A 19,059-nucleotide genomic window follows, 5' to 3' on the forward strand; every position below is an offset into this window, starting at 1 on the left:
CTTCAAGGGCACCAATAGTGGAATCACGGTATCTCGCATTGTGTGAGGGCGTGAGGAGAATACGGTGGCCCTAGTGGCTTCTTGGGGAGCATTGTGCCTCCACACCGCTCCAACGGAGACGTACTTCCTCTCAAAGGGAAGGAACTTCGGTAACACATCCTCGTCTTCACCGGTTCCACTCTTAGTTATCTCATCCCTTTACTCGTGCAAGCGTATCTTGTGTTACATCCCTTGCTTGCTTGTGTACATATTGTTGTTGCATCATATAGGTTGCTCACCTAGTTGCATATCTAGACAACCTACTTTTATGCAAAGTTTAAATTGGTAAAGAAACGCTAAAAATTGTTAGTTGCCTATTCCCCCCCTCTAGTCAACTATATCGATCCTTTCATATGTGAACATAGAGCTTATCACACCCGATCATCACGTGGTGTCTCGGCACGATGAACTGTAGCAATAGTGCATACTCAAGTAGAACACGTGTACCTTGAAATTTAGTGAGGGATCATCTTATAATGCTACCGTCATACTAAGCAAAATAAGATGCATAAAGGATAAACATCACATGCAATCAAAATACGTGACATGATATGGCCATCATCATCTTGTGCCTTTGATCTCCATCTCCAAAGCACCATCATGATATCCATCATCACCGGCTTGACACCTTGATCTCCATCGTAGCGTCGTTGTCGTCTCGCCAACTATTGCTTCTACGACTATGGCTACCGCTTAGTGATAAAGTAAAGCAATTACATGGCGATTGCATTTCATACAATAAAGCGACAACCTTAAGGCTCCTACCAGTTGCCGATAACCCTTACAAAACATGATCATCTCATTCAACAATTTATATCTCATCACGTCTTGACCATATCACATCACAACATGCCCTGCAAAAACAAGTTAGACGTCCTCTACTTTGTTGTTGCAAGTTTTACGTGGTTGCTACGGGCTTCTAGCAAGAACCGTTCTTACCTATGCATCAAAACCACAACGATTTTTCGTCAAGTGTGTTGTTTTAACCTTCAACAAGGACCGGTCATAGTCAAACTCAATTCAAGTAAAGTTGGAGAAACAAACACCCGCCAGCCACCTGTGTGCAAAGCACGTCGGTAGAACCAGTCTCATGAACGCGGTCATGTAATGTCGGTCCGGGCCGCTTCATCCAACAATACCACCGAATCAAAGTAAGACGTTGGTGGTAAGTAGTATGACTATTATCGCCCACAACTCTTCGTGTTCTACTTGTGCATATATTATCTACGCATAGACCTGGCTCGGATGCCACTGTTGGGGAACGTAGCATGCAATTTCAAAAAATTCCTACGCTCACGCAAGATCTATCTAGGATATGCATAGCAACGAGATGGGGAGAGTGTGTCCACGTACCCTCGTAGACCAAAAGTGGAAGCGTTAGGTTAACGCGATTGATGTAGTCGAACGTCTTCGCGACCCAACTGATCAAGTACCGAACGTACGGCACCTCCGAGTTCTGCACACGTTCAGTTCGATGACATCCCTCGAACTCTTGATCCAGCAAAGTGTCGAGGGAGAGTTCCGTCAGCACGACGGCGTGGTGACGGTGATGGTGATGTGATCCGTGCAGGGCTTCGCCTAAGCACTACGTGAATATGACCAGAGGAGTAAACCGTGGAGGGAGACTCCGCACACGGCTTGGAACAATTGGTGTGTCTCCAAGGGGTGCCCTACCCACGTATATAAAGGAGGGAGAGAGCAGGCCGGCCCCAGGGGGCGCGCCATAAGGGGGGAGTCCTACTAGGACTCCTAGTCCTAGTAGGATTCTCTCCCCCTTCTTTTTCCTTCTCATGGAGGGGAAAGGGGGAAAGGAGAGGGAGTAGGAGAAGGAAAGGGGGGTGGCGCCCCCTTCCCTAATCCAATTCGGCCTCCTCCCTTGTTGGGGGCGCACTGGCCCTTGTGGGCTGGTTAGCTTCCCTTCTATGGCCCATATCTTTCCCCGGGGGGTTCCGGTAACCCCTCCCGTACTCCCATATGTACCCGATACACTCTGGAACCCTTCCGGTGTCCAAATACTACCTTCCAATATATCAATCTTTACCTCTCGACCACTTCGAGACTCCTCGTCATGTCCGTGATCTCATCCAGGACTCCAAACAAACTTTGGTCACAAAAACAGATAACTCATAATACAACATCATCGAACGTTAAGCGTGCGGACCCTATGGGTTCGAGAACTATGTAGACATGACCGAGACACATCTCCGGTCAATAACCAATAGCGGAACATGGATGATCATATTGGTTCCTACATATTCTATGATGATCTTTATCGGTCAAACTGCAATAACAACATACGTTATTCCCTTTGTCATCGGTATGTTACTTGCTCGAGATTCGATCGTCGATATCATCATACCTAGTTCAATCTCATTACCGGCAAGTCTCTTTACTCGTTCCGTAATGCATCAACCCGCAACTAACTCATTAGTCACATTGCTTGCAAGGCTTATAGTGATGTGCATTACTGAGAGGGCCTAGAGATACACCTCCGATACTTGGAGTGACAAATCCTAATCTTGATCTATGCCAACCCAGCAAACACCTTCGGAGGCACCTGTATAGCATCTTTGTAATCACCCTGTTACGTTGTGCCGTTTGATAGCACACAAGGTGTTCCTCCAGTATTTGGGAGTTGCATAATCTCATAATTAGAGGAATATGTATAAGTCATGAAGAAAGCAATAGTAATAAAACTTAACGATCATTATGCTAAGCTAACTGATGGGTCTTGTCCATCACATTATTCTCTAATGATGTGATCCCGTTCATCAAATGACAACACATGTCTATGGTTAGGGAACTTAACCATCTTTGATTAACGAGCTAGTCAAGTAGAGGCATACTAGGGGCACTCTGTTTTGTCTATGTATTCACACATGTATTAAGTTTCCGGTTAATACAATTCTAGCATGAATAATAAACATTTATCATAATATAAGGAAATATAAATAACAACTTTATTATTGCCTCTGGGGAATATTTCCTTCAAACTTCTCATGGTACCTTCTTACTTTGCACTTGATATTTTCTTAAGTTTCAATTTGAGAGTTACTTTCCGCCACCTTCCCTGATATTTTCTACCAGATGAGCAACCGTGTAGAGTCTGTTCTTCCAAAGTTACCCCTTGTCCTTTCGTAAGTATGATAAAGATACCGAAGAAAGGATGATGACTTCATCATGTTGACCTAGAGCAGAGGAATGAAGATGCCAATGGAAGGGATCGACTTCTTCGAGAAGCGCAACCTAGAACGAAAAGATCCATTAGAATTTTGTAACCAGAACTTTCCCCTTACTCTTCCTCTTAAATCTTGGGACAAGATTTCTTGTAGTGGAGGAGATTTGTAACACCCTGAGGATCATGCTACAGTAATCTCCCAATAATGATGCCATGTCATCTGGTTTGGCTAAGCCAAATTGCCCCTTTCAAAACCAAAGCCAATTTCAAATTTAAAATAAAGTCAAATAAATTATTTCTTCAAACAGTAAAACAAAATGTTCGCTGGGTTGTAAAAATTCACAAACTAATTTCATAAATAAAACAACGTTATTTGATTTATTAAAATGCCCTTAACCTATTTTAAACTGGACCAAACAACCCCCAAATAAATCTTTTCTATTTAAACAAAATTGAAATGAATTCCAATAATCCTCAAACTTTTTGTGGCGGTGGCCTATATTGTAGTGCTATTTATGGTACAAGTGTCATATTTAGAAAAAACTAAAATACTATTGAAACTAAAAGGAAAATGAAAAAGATTAAAGAAAAGCAGAAATATAGGAAAGAAGAAATGATAGAGTTTCACCATTGTGCACTTAAGGCCCAAAAGGCCAATAGCTGGCCCATCCCACCATCCCCATCTTCTTGCTCTGTTCATCAGAGGCTCGCTGGACGCGTGCACGACATCCGTGTCGCCGATGACCACGCGTCGGCAATCCAGCATCACCACGTCGTGGATAAGGTCCCCCTCGCCCCCGCTGGAAAACCCTAGCTCTCATTTCCTTCTTCCCCGCGCCACTTTCTCCCTTTCGACAAGGAGTCGAGCCGTCGTCGCCGTGGCTGCCGTCACCCTCGCGCCCACCGAGCTCCCCACCGCTGGAGGTTGTGTCCAGTTGCTTCGCCGTCGCCGACCACATCGACTACGTGGGCGGGATCAATCTCGGAGCCGCTGCATCACTGTCTGCATCATCTTCTCCAACATCGGCTACCGGCCCCCGCCCTCTGCTGTCTGTTGCGCCCCTCGGCGACCATGGTCGAGGCCGAGCATGCATGCAGGCACGCCTCTGTCAAGCCAGCCGGCTGGCTTTCCGCCACTTGGGCCCGACCCTTGTTTAAGATTAGGGGTGGGCTAATCCCCCGTGCTAACTTATTTGTATTAAGTTAGGTAACTTTTGTGCCAATTACATGTGGGCCTAACCACTAATTAGTCCATTTAGTTTAATAATTAAACCTTTAAAGATATGTCTTTATGACAGGTAGGACCCCATGATGCTAATTAACTCTAGTTAAACATGTGACAATGACAACCGGCCCATTGGTACTGTTCACCAGTTGACCAGTCAACCCATTGACTGGGTCAACTGGGCCCTCTGGACCCCACCGTCAGCCCCACAGTGCCCACTGTCGGGTACCTTTTTGGGTGCACTTAGCTTTTCAATTAAGATATTCGTGAATTTAATTTAATTCTAGAAATTTCCAGAGTATTGTTAAAACTTTAGAAAATAATGTAAAATAATCCATAATTCGGATGTAAATACTTTGTACATGAAAGTTGCTCAGAACGACAAGACGAATCCGAATATGTAGTCCGTTCGTCCGCCACGCAACCCTAGCATAGCGAATATGCAACAATCCACCTCCAGTTCATCTGTCCAAAAACATCAAACACCGGGAATACTTTCCCGGATGTTTCCCCCTTTTGCTGGTATCACCTACTACCGCGTTAGGGCACACCTAGCATCGCTCATTGTCATGCCATGCATCTTCATGTATATGTTTGCATTATATTTATGGTTTCTTACCCCTCTTCTTGCCGGTAGACTACGAGACTAACGCCGCTGCTGCCCAAATCTACTACGGTGTTGATGACCCGTCCTTCTCTGCCGAGCTTCCAGGCAAGCCACGCCCCTTTGATCAACCCAATATCGCCATTCTCTCTACTTCTTGCATTAGAGTAGTGTAGCATGTTACTGCTTTCGGTTAAACCTATTCTACTGCATAGCCTGTCTTTGGTATTACTGTTGTTACCTTTACCTGCAATCCTAAATGCTTAGTATAGGATGCTAGTTTATCATCAGTGGTCCTACATTCTTGTCCGTCTGCCATGCTATACTATCGGGTCGTGATCACTCGGGACGTGATCACGGGTATATACTTACATACATTATATATGATACATGTGGTGACTAAAGTCGGGTCGGCTCGTAGAGTACCCGCAAGTGATTCATGGATTGGGGGCTGAAAGGACATACTTTCCCAACGGCCCTCTGTGTGGATCTTTGTGGCGGAGCGACAGGGCAGGTTGTGACCACCTAGGAGACAGGTGGGCCTGGCCCCTGGTCGGCGTCCGCAGTTACTTCTAAATAACACACTTAACAAGATCTTGGTATTTGATTTGAGTCTGGCTATGAGCCTATACGCACTAACTAACTACGTGGGAACAGTTATGGGCACTCGACGTCATGGTATCAGCCGAAGCTCTTTTTGACGTCAGCGACGGAGCGGCGCGCGCTTGATTGGACCGTTAGCCCACGCTTGTATTAAGGGGGCTGGGTCTGCTTCCGGCTGCCCTCGCAACGTGCAGGAGTGCAATGGGCGATGGGCCCAGACCCCTGCGCGCTTAAGATTTAGACCGGCGTGCTGACCTCTCTGTTGAGTCTAGGTGGGGCTGCGACGTGTTGATCTTCCAAGGCCGGGCATGACCCAGGAAAGTGTGTTCGGCTAGAGGGATCGAGCGTGTTGGGTAATGTGGTGCACCCTTGCAGGGAAGTTCATATATTCGAATAGTCGTGTCCCTCGGTAAAAGGACGACCCTGAGTTGTACCTCGACCTTATGACAACTAGAACTGGATACTTAATAAAACACACCCTATCAAGTGCCAGATACAACCCGGTGATCGCTCTCTCAGAGGGCGACGAGGAGAGGATCATCGGGTAGGATTGTGCTATACGATGATACTTGGTGGACTTACCAGCTATTCTCTTCTATCTGCTTCAAGATGGAGGCTGCCAGAAGCGTGGTCTTCGCTAGGACTAGTTTCCCCCTCCTATTTTGGCATTCTGCAGTTCAGTCCACAGATACTACCTATTTCATTGATACCAATGCATATGTAGTGTAGACCCTTACTTGCGAGTACTTTGGATGAGTACTCATGGTTGCTTTGCTACTTATTTCCCCCCTTTTCCCGGTTATTGTGATCATATGATGGAGTCCAGGAGCTAGAGGATCCTGAGAATGATTCTACGTGGAGTTTGACTTCGAGGAGTAGTTAGGAGGTCCCAGGTAGGAGGCCTTGCCTGTTCGATCGTTGCTACTTTTGTGCTAGCCTTCTTAAGGCAAACTTGTTTAACTTATGTCTGTACTCAGATATTATTGCTTCCGCTGACTCTTGTGTCTTCGAGCATTTGTATTCGAGTCTTCGAGGCCCCTGGCTTGTAATATAAAGCTTGTATGATTTTAATTTGTGTCTAGAGTTGTGTTGTGATATCTTCCCTTGAGTCCCTGGTCTTGGTCGTACACATTTGCATGCATGATTAGTGTACGGTCAAATCAGGGGCGTCACACCACTCGAGCATGCTGAAGAGCCCCCCATCAAGGCCCACTCCAAGAGGAAGGCCCCTTTCCCCCGGCGATGCTGCCGGCGTCGGAGCCGCCATCTCACACGCAGTCAGTCTTCGTCGCCGCCAGATTGACTTGGCGACCGCGGGAGCCCCCCAGTTTGTTTTTGCAAAAGTGGCTAGATCGTTCTGAACGTGATGTTTTGCAATTGCTCCACATATGACAAAACCCCGTTGTTTTACCCTTAGTGGCAACAATACAATACGTTCCTTGGCCCTTATTATCAGTAGGCTAGGCCACCGCAAGATTGAAGCTAGTACAAAGGACCACTCCCTCTTAAGAAAAATCCATTGAACTTGGCCAAAGAAGACAGATACATTGGAGAGCATGCAAAGCTATTTAATCATACAACAAATAAAACCTCAAAAGATCCAATTGATTTCAGTAAACAATCTGATCATAAAGTGACAATTCATCATGCCCCAACAAACACCATAGATTAGATCGAATTGATCCTGATCATGTGAGAAAGCTCATGGGAACATTGTATTGAAGATCCAGAGAGAGAGAGAGAGTCATCTAGCTACTACTATGGACCCATAGGTCCTAGTGGAACTACTCACACATCGTCATGTAGGCAGCAAGGTTGATGAAGAAGAGTACTCGGGGAATGGCTTCCCCCTCTGACGGAGCTCCGTAAAAGTTCTCCAGATGGATCTTCGTGGAACAGAAACTTGTGGTGGCGATAAAATTCTTCTAAAAATATGCTAGAGGGTTTCAGTATCTATATGGATTTACGGCGGTGGAATTGGACAAAGGCGGTGCAGGGGGGGCACACGACCAGGTGGCACGACCCCCCCTAGGCCGCGCAGGGTGCCCGTGTGGGCCCCTGATAGCTCTTCCGGGGTCTCCCAAAGCTTAGTGTGTTTCTTGTTGCCCAAAATATCGTATTAAATCGGCAACTGATTTTGGCCTCCATAGTTATTGATTGGCCGCGAAGCCATAAACAAGCAGAAAATAGAAACTGATATTGCGAACTAAATTAATAGATTAGTCCACAAAAATAATATAAATTGCTATATAAGTATATAAAAATGATAGTATAATAGCATAAAACAGTAAAATTATAGATATGTTTGAGACGTATCGGCGGGCTATGCGTTGGGCATGGTACTCACGCTCTTCGGTGGCAAGCTCCACGCGACGCTTCGGCAGGAGCATCTTGTACCATGTGACCTTATCGCACACCATGGTGAACGATAAAACAGGAGGAGAAAAGAGGAAAATATGAGGCAACTAGTTCTGGTCCTTGCCACCCGGCTTTAATAGGTGCTGGTAGGTTCCTCGGGCGGTGCATCGACCAACATGCCTTGAATGTGGGCAGGAAACTAGTGAGCTCCAGTGCGGATGATGTTGGTTTTGTGTGGGTTTAGACTATCAATCTATCGTGACAAATGCGTCTGACCTGCCTCAAATTTTTTCCACACATGAACTGAGTTTGGGGGTGCAGACAACTTAGATATTAGACATATGGATTAGGAATGAGGCGGCTGAATACATTTTTGGGCCATGTCCAAATTGGTAGAGCATCTACAACCGGACCTGTCATATTGCCCCTACACGTCGGATGGCCTGGTCACTGACCGATCGCATTTTTGTGACCCAACCGAACCTCTCAAACTAGCCCTATGTGTCCGAGCTGTCCGACACCCCCATACCCAACCCATATGTGGGGCGAATATGAGGAGGCTCAGACGTGTCTGCCACATCGGATCCGGCCCCACTCTGTCCCATAAATACCCCATCTGGACCAAACCCTAGCCAGTCCACACACTCGATCACTCTACTTCGTTTCCACTGCTCGTCTCCTTCCTTCCCCTCCCCTCCATCATGTCCGGCTCCGGCAACCAATCTGGCAGCGCATCCCACAGTGAGTCTGATCCCGTCCACTGGGAAGGGTTCTTGGAGGAGGACTGAAGAAATAAAGGGTGAATTGGTCAGTCGGTGGTCGTATACAGTGCCAAATTTGACAATCGTGATTGTAGATGCTATAACCTATCTCTTCTACTACATGTAGTAGTACTTAAATAAGGCTAGTCCTGATGATTTTATGTTAGACAGGGATTAATTAAAAAGAGAGTTATGACTTTGTCTTATACGGTGGTTAATTAAGAAGAGAGATTCTGATAAAGTCACCATTAAATGAGAGATAGTATTGTTAAGAATCCTATCTTCCTGAAGAAGCCTCGGGTGCAACCGAAATCCAAACCCAACGCCTTGCCATGTGCGTCACTGTGTGTACTTTTGGGCAGGCTGGCCGCTGGCGGGTGGGCGTGGAAAGCCGTCGTCAATCCTCGCCGAGCACAGGAGAAAAGGCTGCTCCAATTGGCCCTGCCACCGAGGCCGCGGTCACGTGAAGCCCCTCTTCTGCCCTTCCTCCTCTTTCCCCACTCCCCACTCCCCCCCAACAGACCAAATTTCCCCTCCGCTCGTCTCCGCCATGCCTGGACTCTCCTGACCTAGCTAGCCGTGCCGTGCCGTGCCCCACAACCCCTCCGCCCCTCTCGCGCGCGTCGCCGCCGTCGCCATTACTCTTCTCCCTTTTCGCGGCATCGCGTGCCTCCACCCCGTCCGCAACCTCCGCCCGTTGGTTGGGTTTGGAGGTAACTTGGAGGTATGTTTCCGTCCAGCGATTAGTTAAGAAATCCCACTGACCTCCACAATGCGCACGCGGCACGCCGTCTAGATCCGCCACTGACCCAGCCGGTTGCTCCAGCCTCCAGCCTCCGCGGGCCGCCGAAGATGGGCTTCATGGGGGCGAAGCTGTTCCCGTCGTGCGAGAGCATGTGCGTCTGCTGCCCGGCGCTGCGCCCGAGCTCCCGCCGCCCCGTCAAGCGGTACAAGAAGCTGCTCGCTGAGATATTCCCCAAGACGCCTGTAAGTGCTCGCTTGTCGCTATTGTTGGCCGGCCTGGTTGGTTGCTGCTGCGGTCGTTGGATATGCTGTGCTGTGCTGTCTTCGATCTATAAGTGGAGCAATCCACATGTTCCTTAAACATGCTCCACAGAACGTGGCCATGTCACATGGTTATCTTCTGCCACTGTGTAATTGTTTTTTGCAGAATGCAGCTTCCGCTGTTGCTTGCAAAGGACACACTAATGCTCACACTTGATACTTCAGTATTAGGGCGTATAGTTGCTCATAGAGTAGAGTTTACCTTTGCAGGAGGGTCCACCAAATGAGAGGAAAATCATGAAGTTATGCGAGTATGCTGCCAAGAATCCCCTGCGCATTCCAAAGGCATGTGACCTTTGCATCATGCTTTCTCACATTTCATTGCTAAAGTATTCTTTAGGGGTCCTTGGTTAATCAATATTCAGTAGGTTTCCCTTCACTGCATGCTTGTCAGATTGCCAAGTTTCTGGAACAGAGGAGTCGCAAGGAACTGCGTGCTGCTCATTTGAACTATGTCAAGATAATCACTGAAGCATACAGCAAGCTACTCTTCATTTGTAAGGAGCAGATGTGAGTTTCTGAAATTCTTGGCTGCCACTCACGTTTTCTGTTCGAAAATGTTAATGGTTTCCGATGAAGCTTCGTGGCTAAAAAGTTATGTTACTGCATGCATGTGATGGTATAGGGCATATTTTGCCATCAGCCTGGTGAACGTCCTCACCGACCTTCTGGAAAGCAAGCAGGAGAACATTCATATCCTTGGATGTCAAACTTTCGCGAGGTTTATTTACAGCCAGGTGGGCATTATGATGGATCAGACACGCTTAAGAGTTATAAACATTGCATTTCAATCTGTTCCTCCTAATCATGAAAGGCTACTACTCGAGTCACTTTATTTATTTTTAGTTATGTATGACATTCACCATGTTGTCACATTCATAGGTAGACAACACATATGCACGGAATATTGAGAGCTTGGCCCACAAAGTGTGCACACTTTCACGGCAACAGGGAGTGGAGCATAGTCTTCTGCGGGCAGCAAGCCTACAGTGTCTCTCAGCAATGGTAAATCCATAAATGTGGCTTTGCAGCTTTCTTTCTTCATTTTCTGTTATCTTCACATTTCCAGGTAATTTGTTTGAATGTCCAGTTCAGTTAACTATTGTAATGCTCGTGCAGATCTGGTTTATGAAGGAACATTCATACATATTTGCTGATTTTGATGAGGTAACTACAATCAGTTCTTTTAGTTGCATTGCTCCATTGATCATTACTTGTGGCTGTGGAGAATCAAAGGAGATTAAGCTTGTTTCTTGGATAGTTGAGTTCCAAATTGCTCAGCCTGGTTGCTTGCTTAGTTGCTCGTTTGCACCAGGTTATTACCAATAGAATGCTTGTGTGGTCATAAAGAACACAATTATTTATCTTGTCTTCTGCAGACTGCAAACGTTGTTGACTTATCCAGTTTTTTAATGATTTCTGTTTTGACTTCTAGTAAAATGGTTATATCATGGTACATAAGAATTCAGTTGGTTCCGTTATGGTTTCTCTATTTCGTTCGGGGAGTTTAAACTTCGTGTGCTGTTTTGTTTGATAAGCTCTTGAAGAACTTTTATATTTCTCAAGTTTAATGTAATGATGGATGTTGACAATCTAACTCTCTTTGACGTGACAGATGGTGCAGTCGGTCTTGGAAAATTATAGGATGGATGGAACTGCTGGTGGTGATGATGACAGACATGCATCACAGCATAACTGGGTTGATGAAATAGTCAGGCGTGAGGGAAGAGCTGGTTTAGGTGGAGGTAATGATGTAAATTTCTGTAGTGCAACAACTACTAGACTGCGATCAGCAAGGGACTCTTCAGCACTGACCAGGTGAAGTGTCATTCTCATTTATATATACTCGCTATAGCACTTTTTCTTTTCCCTAAATTTAGTGCAGAAAAAAAATGCATGCTGGTGCACATCATACACACTTTTACTGCATTGCAACCTTTCAGTTCATTTTAGTTCTGTATGGTGTCTAGCAATAGTGCATGTCATTCCTTTTCATACTTTGAAGGGTACATACATGCTAGAAGCCTATAACTGAGGTTCAGATACCACACTTAATAGTGTAGGTGTCTTTCAACTTCTACTGACAACTTATTTGTGTGACTAATGTGATCTTGCTATCAAGTACATGCACATTGCACTGGAGATGCAGAAAAAGAACACGAAAACATTGAAGAAAATTTCCTTTTGAAGCATAGCAGATTATAATATAAATAAGTCAAGTATGTTTTTTCACTGGTTAATCCATCAATCAAGGGATGAATGGGAACTTGGCAGCAGGAGTAATGGCCTTGAGAATGACCGTCCAACCTATATTTTGTGACATGTTTGATTCTGCTTCTTTTTAATATTCGAACTCAGATGAACCCAACATATTATGATTCATTTGAATGACTATGCAGGGAGGAGCGCGAATCTCCAGAAGTATGGTCCCATATTTGTGTTCAGAAGCTTGCAGAACTGGCCAAAGAGAGTACAACTATGCGACGCATCCTTGATCCAATGTTTTCTTACTTTGATATGAAGAAACAATGGGCTCCTCGGCATGGATTAGCTTTGCTTGTCATGTCTGATATGTCTTATCTAGAGAAGAGTTCAGGTAAATTTTTGTTCCCAAGAAGATTTTGAATTTTGTACTATCAAAATAGTAAAAATACGTAGGTCATGTTATGCTATATATGAGCTTTCTATTTATTCTTCTAATTATATGGCATGCTATGAAGATCCTTTTCTTTCTAGTAATAGAGAAAGTGTCGACAATTTTCTTGCTGTTCCATACTTCCAATCTATTTAGTCATCTTTGAGCAAACACTATGTTTGGCGTTTTCAATTGTTGAATGCATTATAAGTCTTCTTATATTGCTGTGATTGCTCGTTTCTCGGTAGATCGTGACCCATTTTCTGACGGAATACATTTGCAGTCCACAGTGCACTTTCCTTTCCTGTTTGCAACATATTCAAGGGGTTTCCTTGTCTGCTAAAGCGCTAATACTTTTTTTTTTCTCATAGGCAACGAACAATTGATTTTGACTGCTGTCATCCGTCATCTGGACCACAAGAATATTTTGCATTGTCCTCAGACTAAATCTGATATTATTCAGACAGCAACATCTTTGGCACGACAGCTGCGATCACGAGGAGTTGCTCCTGAACTTGCAGTAACAGGTGACTTGTGCAGGCACTTGAGGAAAACACTAGAGGCCATGGAGTCAGCCAGTGTTCAAGAGCTGAGCTTGAATGAGTCTCTTCAAAATTTCCTGGAGGGCTGTCTTGTTGAAGTCGTAAGAGGAGTATGTCCCACACTATTCCAGTTACATGCTAACATTTGTCAACTGCCGTGGATGTTTTTAGTGCATCTTTCTTAGAAATTTGCAACTGCGAGAGCTTTGACGCTAAAGAGTTACACTAGTATATAGTTTTATACATACATTTCCTTCACTTTTGTTAATTTTTTGGAACTTCTTATAGGTTAAAGATGTGCGGCCACTTTATGACATGATGGCAATTACATTGGAGAATTTGCCTTCTATTCCTGCTGTTGCTAGAGCAACTATTGGAAGTTCGCTGATACTTTGCCACATAATCTCTTTGACATCAGTATCTTCGGACGCTCCTATGGTCAGTTCTGAATTTATACTATGCACTCATCAAATAATTTCTAAATTAATAAACGGTGATGTGATGAAGTTCAGAAACTGTGCATTCTCTTCTTCACATCAAATAATTTATTGCATTGAATGCTGTTCATCGTTTGCAGAATTCTACTCCGTGATCAGTTGGCTACTTCTGCCATTCTTTGCTGAGTTTTTAATCTAACTCTTCTTAGCAGGTGTTTCCGGAAGCACTCCTCCAGCAGATATTGAGATCCATGGTACATCCAGATGCAGACACTCGTGTGGGGGCGCACCACATATTTTCTGCTGTAATTGTCCGAGGCCCAAGCCATCAGAGGGGTGATTCAGAGTACCTATTTGCAACAAAAAAGTGTCAATCTCGATCACCGTCAGTGTTTGCTTCAGCTACTGCTCTACTTGAGAAGTTAAGGAGAGAGAAAGAATGCTTAGGTTCAGATAAGCCTGGACATATGATGCATGATGATGGGAAGGAAAGAAACACCCATGAAGAGGATAATAAGCATGTTTGGGCACGAAAAAGCCCGGCTTATTTTTCAAAGTTGGTCTTCTCTTTCATCGATCGATGGGCAACACTAGCTAGTTCTGCTGAGGTAACCCAGTCCTGCCCCGTCCACCCCCCCCTCACCCCTGCAAGGGCCCTTGTTTTGTTGCGATGTATTACCTCCGTTCCATATTAGTTGACGCTCAGATGTATCTAGACGTATTTCAGTGCTACATACATCCGTTTGGGCGTCAACTAATATGGATCGGAGTGAGTATATATTTTTGGGTCTGGTTGGATCACGATACACAACTCATTAATCATGATTACTGAAGAAAAAACTTTTGACCCATCTTCCAGGAAACCAAAATCGTCCTGTTAACTGAAGATCAAACAAATCAATTGCTGTCTGCGTTTTGGATACAGGCCAATCAGACCGATAACACTCCTTTTAATTATGAGGCCATTGGTCATTCATACAGCCTCACAGTTCTTTCTTCCCGCCTTAAGGTACGAGTTCCTTTTTAAACCGTATTTTTGAAGTTTTCAAGTATATCCATGAAGAATTTATCAAGTTGTTCTCATTTTCCTCATTTTGGGGTAGCATTTTTTCTTTCATAAAGAGATACTTAGTCATGTCAATGGTCTCATCTTCTCTTTATGCTGCAAGAAATATATCCTTGCATACTATGGAAGGTCATATTATCTTGGCTCAGTAAAATTTCCCATGTTGAAATAGTGGTTTTGGTGCTGCAGAATTCAAGCAACAGTAATAACATTCAGTTCTTCCAGTTGCCTCTGTCCCTCCGAAGTATTGCTTTAACTCCAAGTGGTAGGATCTGCATAATACTAAAATTTATGATTGCCTGTTTCCGCATCCACATCTTGAAGTTCACTTATCTTATATGCAATTTTTCCAGCAGGCCTGCCCCCTTCTTGCCAACGGTCTATTTTTTCCTTAGCAACGAGTATGCTGGCTTTTGCTGGAAAAGTCTGTCATATTGTTGAATTGGCAGAGTTGCTAAGGTGTTTTACCTCATCCAATGTAAGTACTCAGTTGTAGTACAGAAACTATTAAGATACCTCTGTTTTGTTTTTTCATGTGAAACTTTACTTCAGTTTTCTCAAAAGAAGAAGTATTAGCTCTAAGGTGTTTTACATTATCTGGTGTAAGTTCTAGTACATATGCTATACTCCTATTATGTTTCTACATGTGAAACTGTACTTCAGTTTTATCTAAATAAACGTATTACTTCTAAGGTACTCCCTCCGTCCCAAAATAAGTGTCGCTGATTTAGTACAATATCTGATGTAAATCCTAAGTTCTACTACAGATGCTAATATGATACTCCTATTATGTTTCTTAGGTGAAACTTTACTTTGTTTTTTTTCCAAAAAAATGTATACTTGCAGTATTTCTTGTGTGCAGCAACACAATGTATTTCTTGTGTTCGTACTAATGTTCATTGGTGTGCCTCACTTTAATGGTAGCTCTCTTGTGGCCTTCTGTGCCCGTTGCCCAATTATCTCCTCGATAACTTTTGTTTGTTCTACTCCCTCCGTTCATAAATAAGTGACAGTATTTAGCAAATATAAAATTACCTTCAATTTCCTGAACGTTTGCTAAAAACTATGTTATCAATTTTTTTGCAGATTGATTCTTATCTAAGAATTGGTGAAGATTTGCAACTCTATGTAAGGTTGCAATCGGATCTTGGCAGCTATGGCTCTGAAAGTGATCAAGACATTGCTAGGTCTGTACTTTCTGATTGCAGAAAGAAAGTGGGGATAAATGATCATCGAGTGCTTGATGTGATTGCCTGTGCACTTTCAAATTTAACAGAGGTTAGTCCTGTGAGAATGGTTCAATTTTGTCATCTATTTGCTGTTGACACTGCATTTTATGGTCCTAGTGAGATCATATACTGATGCTGTTGGAAGTGAAGGCAATGTACTATTTCATAATGTTCTTATAACTGCGTTATCAGATGGACAAGGATGCATTGGCGAAGGAGCTCACAGAGATGTTTACTCCTGAAGAAGTTCCCTTGTTTGGTTCAAATTCAGTCCTTGACTGGGCCAACTTTCACGCGCAGGCATTTTCCGATGAATCCCTTTCTTTTGATGAGGTATGCCACTTACACCAAATGATCCTTATAGCGCAAATTTTGTTAGGTGTTGGCACTTGCAAAAGTTTGCAATACTGCAATGTTCCTTCTTGTACTGTACGTTGCCATCTTTAAAATGTATTTTTACATCTTCTCACATGTGTCCTTTTGCATTGTAGGAGTGTTCAAGAACATCTTCGGTAGATGGTGGATTGCATGACTCACCAATTACAAATACTGCTAGCTCCACATCCAAGATTACGCTTCCTCATTCCGCTCCCCGTGTCCTGGGTGTTGGTCAGCTGCTTGAATCGGTGAGTACCTGTTGTGAAATTCAGCTGCTGTTGCACACGGTGACACGGTTTACTACTCGGTTGTTGGCTCATAGTTCTTGTGTGGTACCTGTTGTGAAAATACATGTCACTGTCCTAAACTGACTGTATTGCCGTGAACCAATTGGCTTCTCTGTTAGGGTGATTTTTTGTTTTGGACACCCAATGTTGAATTCCTGGATCCGCCACTGCACTAGCCCCCTTTCACTTGCTACCTCTGTTTCAGTGTTCACATTTTCTTGTGTGGTAAAGCTAGTATAACCACAGCAAAACATTGTTATACTTCGTTTTTGCATTGGGTTCTGAGTAGTAGACTGTTTCTCTGGTCAGGCGCTGCATGTAGCTGGCCAGGTTGCAGGGTCATCCGTTTCTACCTCCCCCCTCCCATACGGCACAATGACTAGTCAATGTGAGGCCCTGGGATCGGGCACCAGGAAGAAGCTATCAAGCTGGCTCGTGAATGGCCACAGCTCGACTCCAGACAATCCTGTGCCAAGCCTTCCCGCTGCCGATCGTTTCATCCTTCCTAAGGTATGAAGATTCTACAAAGCCCAACCGGTTTGCTCTGAATCTTGTTTTCACTTTCACTAACAACATTTGTCCAGGTAAATTCCTGTGGCTTCGAGATCAACCGCACGTTATCGGAGCCGTGCTCCATGGTGAAGCTTCCACCGGCCAGCCCATTCGACAACTTCTTGAAGGCAGCTTATCGCACCCCGCAGGAGATGTGATTACCCTTGCGGATCACAGCTAGCCGTCGGAAGAAGTGCTAGACTGTAGTATCTAAGCACCGAACACTAGTTTGTGTTAATGACTTGGCCTCGTGGCTGCGAGTAACGTGGTATCAGTTGTTGTAGGGTATGTATGACCACGTGTATCTATCTATGTACTAAAACGGTTGTAGCGTGTGTGATCATGTGCATCGCAGTACTAGACGACTGCAACCTAGCGTGTCGTGTCTGTTGTCTGTAGCGAGAAGACTTGTGATCGAGACTAATGCCATGATCTGGGCATCTCTCCATTTCTTGTCCGTGTAGTCTAGAACGAGAAACAACAAAGCAAAATACGCCCGTTGAATCGTGGGACGGAGGGAATCACAGATATGCCGAATCAGGTATCAGCTACTGCACGTTGTATATTTGAGCAGCAGTCATTTCCGTGTATATGCTGAAATGGGGTTACACAAGTGCAATGCTTTAAACACGATTTTTCACACCATTTGGAAGGACATTTCTAAATTGTTAAAAAGCATGCGCGAGTTCAGGACATGCTTCATTGATGTCTAACTTTTCCACAACTAATCATGTGCACACAACATGTTTTTTTTTCGATGAACAGGGGAGACCTCTCTCCGGTTCCATTAACAAGAATGAAACCAAACAAAATCTGTTCTTACATCCCAACCGAAGTTCAGACGGTTCAAACTTATTACAGACACGTGCATCAGTGAAGCTGATGCCTAGATCGAAAATACAGAGAAATAAAACGAGCCAGGAGAGACTAGGCTTCTAAAACTCAGGATTTTCAACAGCATCCAGCGGGGTAGTCGAGAAACATTGCGATCTCACCCCCACCCCTCCTGAACTTGAGCGGCGGCGCCAGAGCAGCTTGGGGCGACCAGCAGATCGCGAGGATGGACACGGGGCTGTTAACCGTGGTTTTGTCGTCGATGTCTCTCTTTTTGGCAGGGGAGTGGAAACTCCCGTCTTCTGAGATCTTAAAGTTGCCCCAGCTTGCGCCAACGTCAAACCTTGTGTTCTTCATTTTCCGCCACTCAAGATCATCAAAGGGTTATTGGAGCAGTTTTGCCAGCGCGCCCAAGAACGATTCCACCTGGTTTTTGCTTGCTTCGGGGTCAGTATCACCCAGAATTTGAGCATTCTGCGAATCAGTCCCCACACCTGAGTAATAGACGTCCAGATGGTGTTGTTAAAAATCATAGAGTTTCTATATTTTCATAAACACCACAGGACAACAGAGCTAACTACATTCAAAGCTAAATGTTTTTTGTTAGAAATCCAGAAGCGAGCCACAGGCTCAAAGTTTGTGCCCAAATCCTTTTGGAAAAATTGACTGACAAAAGACCAAATACTCCTGGTTACAACACAGTCAAAGAATAAGTGATGATTTATCTCATGTTCAGCACAGAAAACACATTCTAATGGTTTAATTATGTGCCTTTTCCTCAGGTTGTCTCTGGTCATAAGCTTGTTTTGAGAAAATAACCAAAGGAAAACATGGATTTTGGGTGGCACTGCCAGTTTCCAAACCGTAGGCAGGAACAGAGGCTGCACACCTCTAAAGTTAATCACATGATACAAAGAACTAGAAGAATAGACTCCTTTGCTTTCAAGCTGCCAGATGAGAGCATCAGAGTCATTGTTGAAGTTAATCTCTTTAGCAATCTGTTCGCACACGAACACGTCATCGTGTACCCTCGACGCCGAGGGTGATGCACCGCAGCTCACGTCGAAGGAGACCCGGCCGGAAGCGCGGTACACAGGCAACCCGGCGGGCGCTTTTGAAGACCCGAAACCCCGCACGCCCAGGAGGGACCCCGTCTGGACGCGCGGCGGCTATGGGCTGCCCTAGGTCGACCTGATCGCCCCTAGGGCCTCGAGGTTCGCCGCCCTGCAAAGAAGAAGAACAGGACGAAGAACGAGGAAGGAGAAG

General features: G+C 44.6%; 1 protein-coding gene across 3 annotated transcripts; it reads left to right on the forward strand.

The window, feature by feature from the left end:
* Positions 1 to 9,200: 9,200 nt before the first annotated feature.
* On the forward strand, positions 9,201 to 17,463 carry LOC119285506 (protein SEMI-ROLLED LEAF 2-like). Of its 3 annotated transcripts, none has more exons than XM_037564797.1 (20): positions 9,201 to 9,492; positions 9,595 to 9,755; positions 10,044 to 10,118; positions 10,228 to 10,343; positions 10,459 to 10,570; positions 10,716 to 10,838; positions 10,953 to 11,000; positions 11,449 to 11,651; positions 12,233 to 12,429; positions 12,840 to 13,120; positions 13,299 to 13,448; positions 13,657 to 14,055; positions 14,307 to 14,456; positions 14,703 to 14,778; positions 14,867 to 14,991; positions 15,600 to 15,791; positions 15,935 to 16,075; positions 16,234 to 16,368; positions 16,717 to 16,917; positions 16,992 to 17,463. In XM_037564797.1, exons 2-20 carry the CDS (start codon positions 9,621 to 9,623, stop codon positions 17,115 to 17,117), a joined length of 2,985 nt encoding a protein of 994 aa, XP_037420694.1. In that variant the 5' UTR covers positions 9,201 to 9,492; positions 9,595 to 9,620; the 3' UTR covers positions 17,118 to 17,463. The 3 variants fall into 3 exon arrangements, with proteins under 3 accessions (XP_037420694.1, XP_037420696.1, XP_037420695.1); XM_037564799.1 differs by having other exon boundaries at positions 14,870 to 14,991; XM_037564798.1 differs by having other exon boundaries at positions 9,202 to 9,492; positions 13,660 to 14,055.
* Positions 17,464 to 19,059: the final 1,596 nt, after the last annotated feature.

Source organism: Triticum dicoccoides, chromosome 4A, assembly GCF_002162155.2.
Source record: "Triticum dicoccoides isolate Atlit2015 ecotype Zavitan chromosome 4A, WEW_v2.0, whole genome shotgun sequence".
Taxonomy (NCBI): domain Eukaryota; kingdom Viridiplantae; phylum Streptophyta; class Magnoliopsida; order Poales; family Poaceae; genus Triticum; species Triticum dicoccoides.

Coding starts and splice junctions, on each gene's coding strand:
- LOC119285506 (XM_037564797.1), top strand. CDS start 9,621: ATGGGCTTCATGGGGGCGAAGCTGTTCCCGTCGTGCGAGAGCATGTGC. Junction 9,756..10,043: donor AGATATTCCCCAAGACGCCT/GTAAGTGCTCGC, acceptor TTACCTTTGCAG/GAGGGTCCACCAAATGAGAG. Junction 14,056..14,306: donor CACTAGCTAGTTCTGCTGAG/GTAACCCAGTCC, acceptor CCCATCTTCCAG/GAAACCAAAATCGTCCTGTT.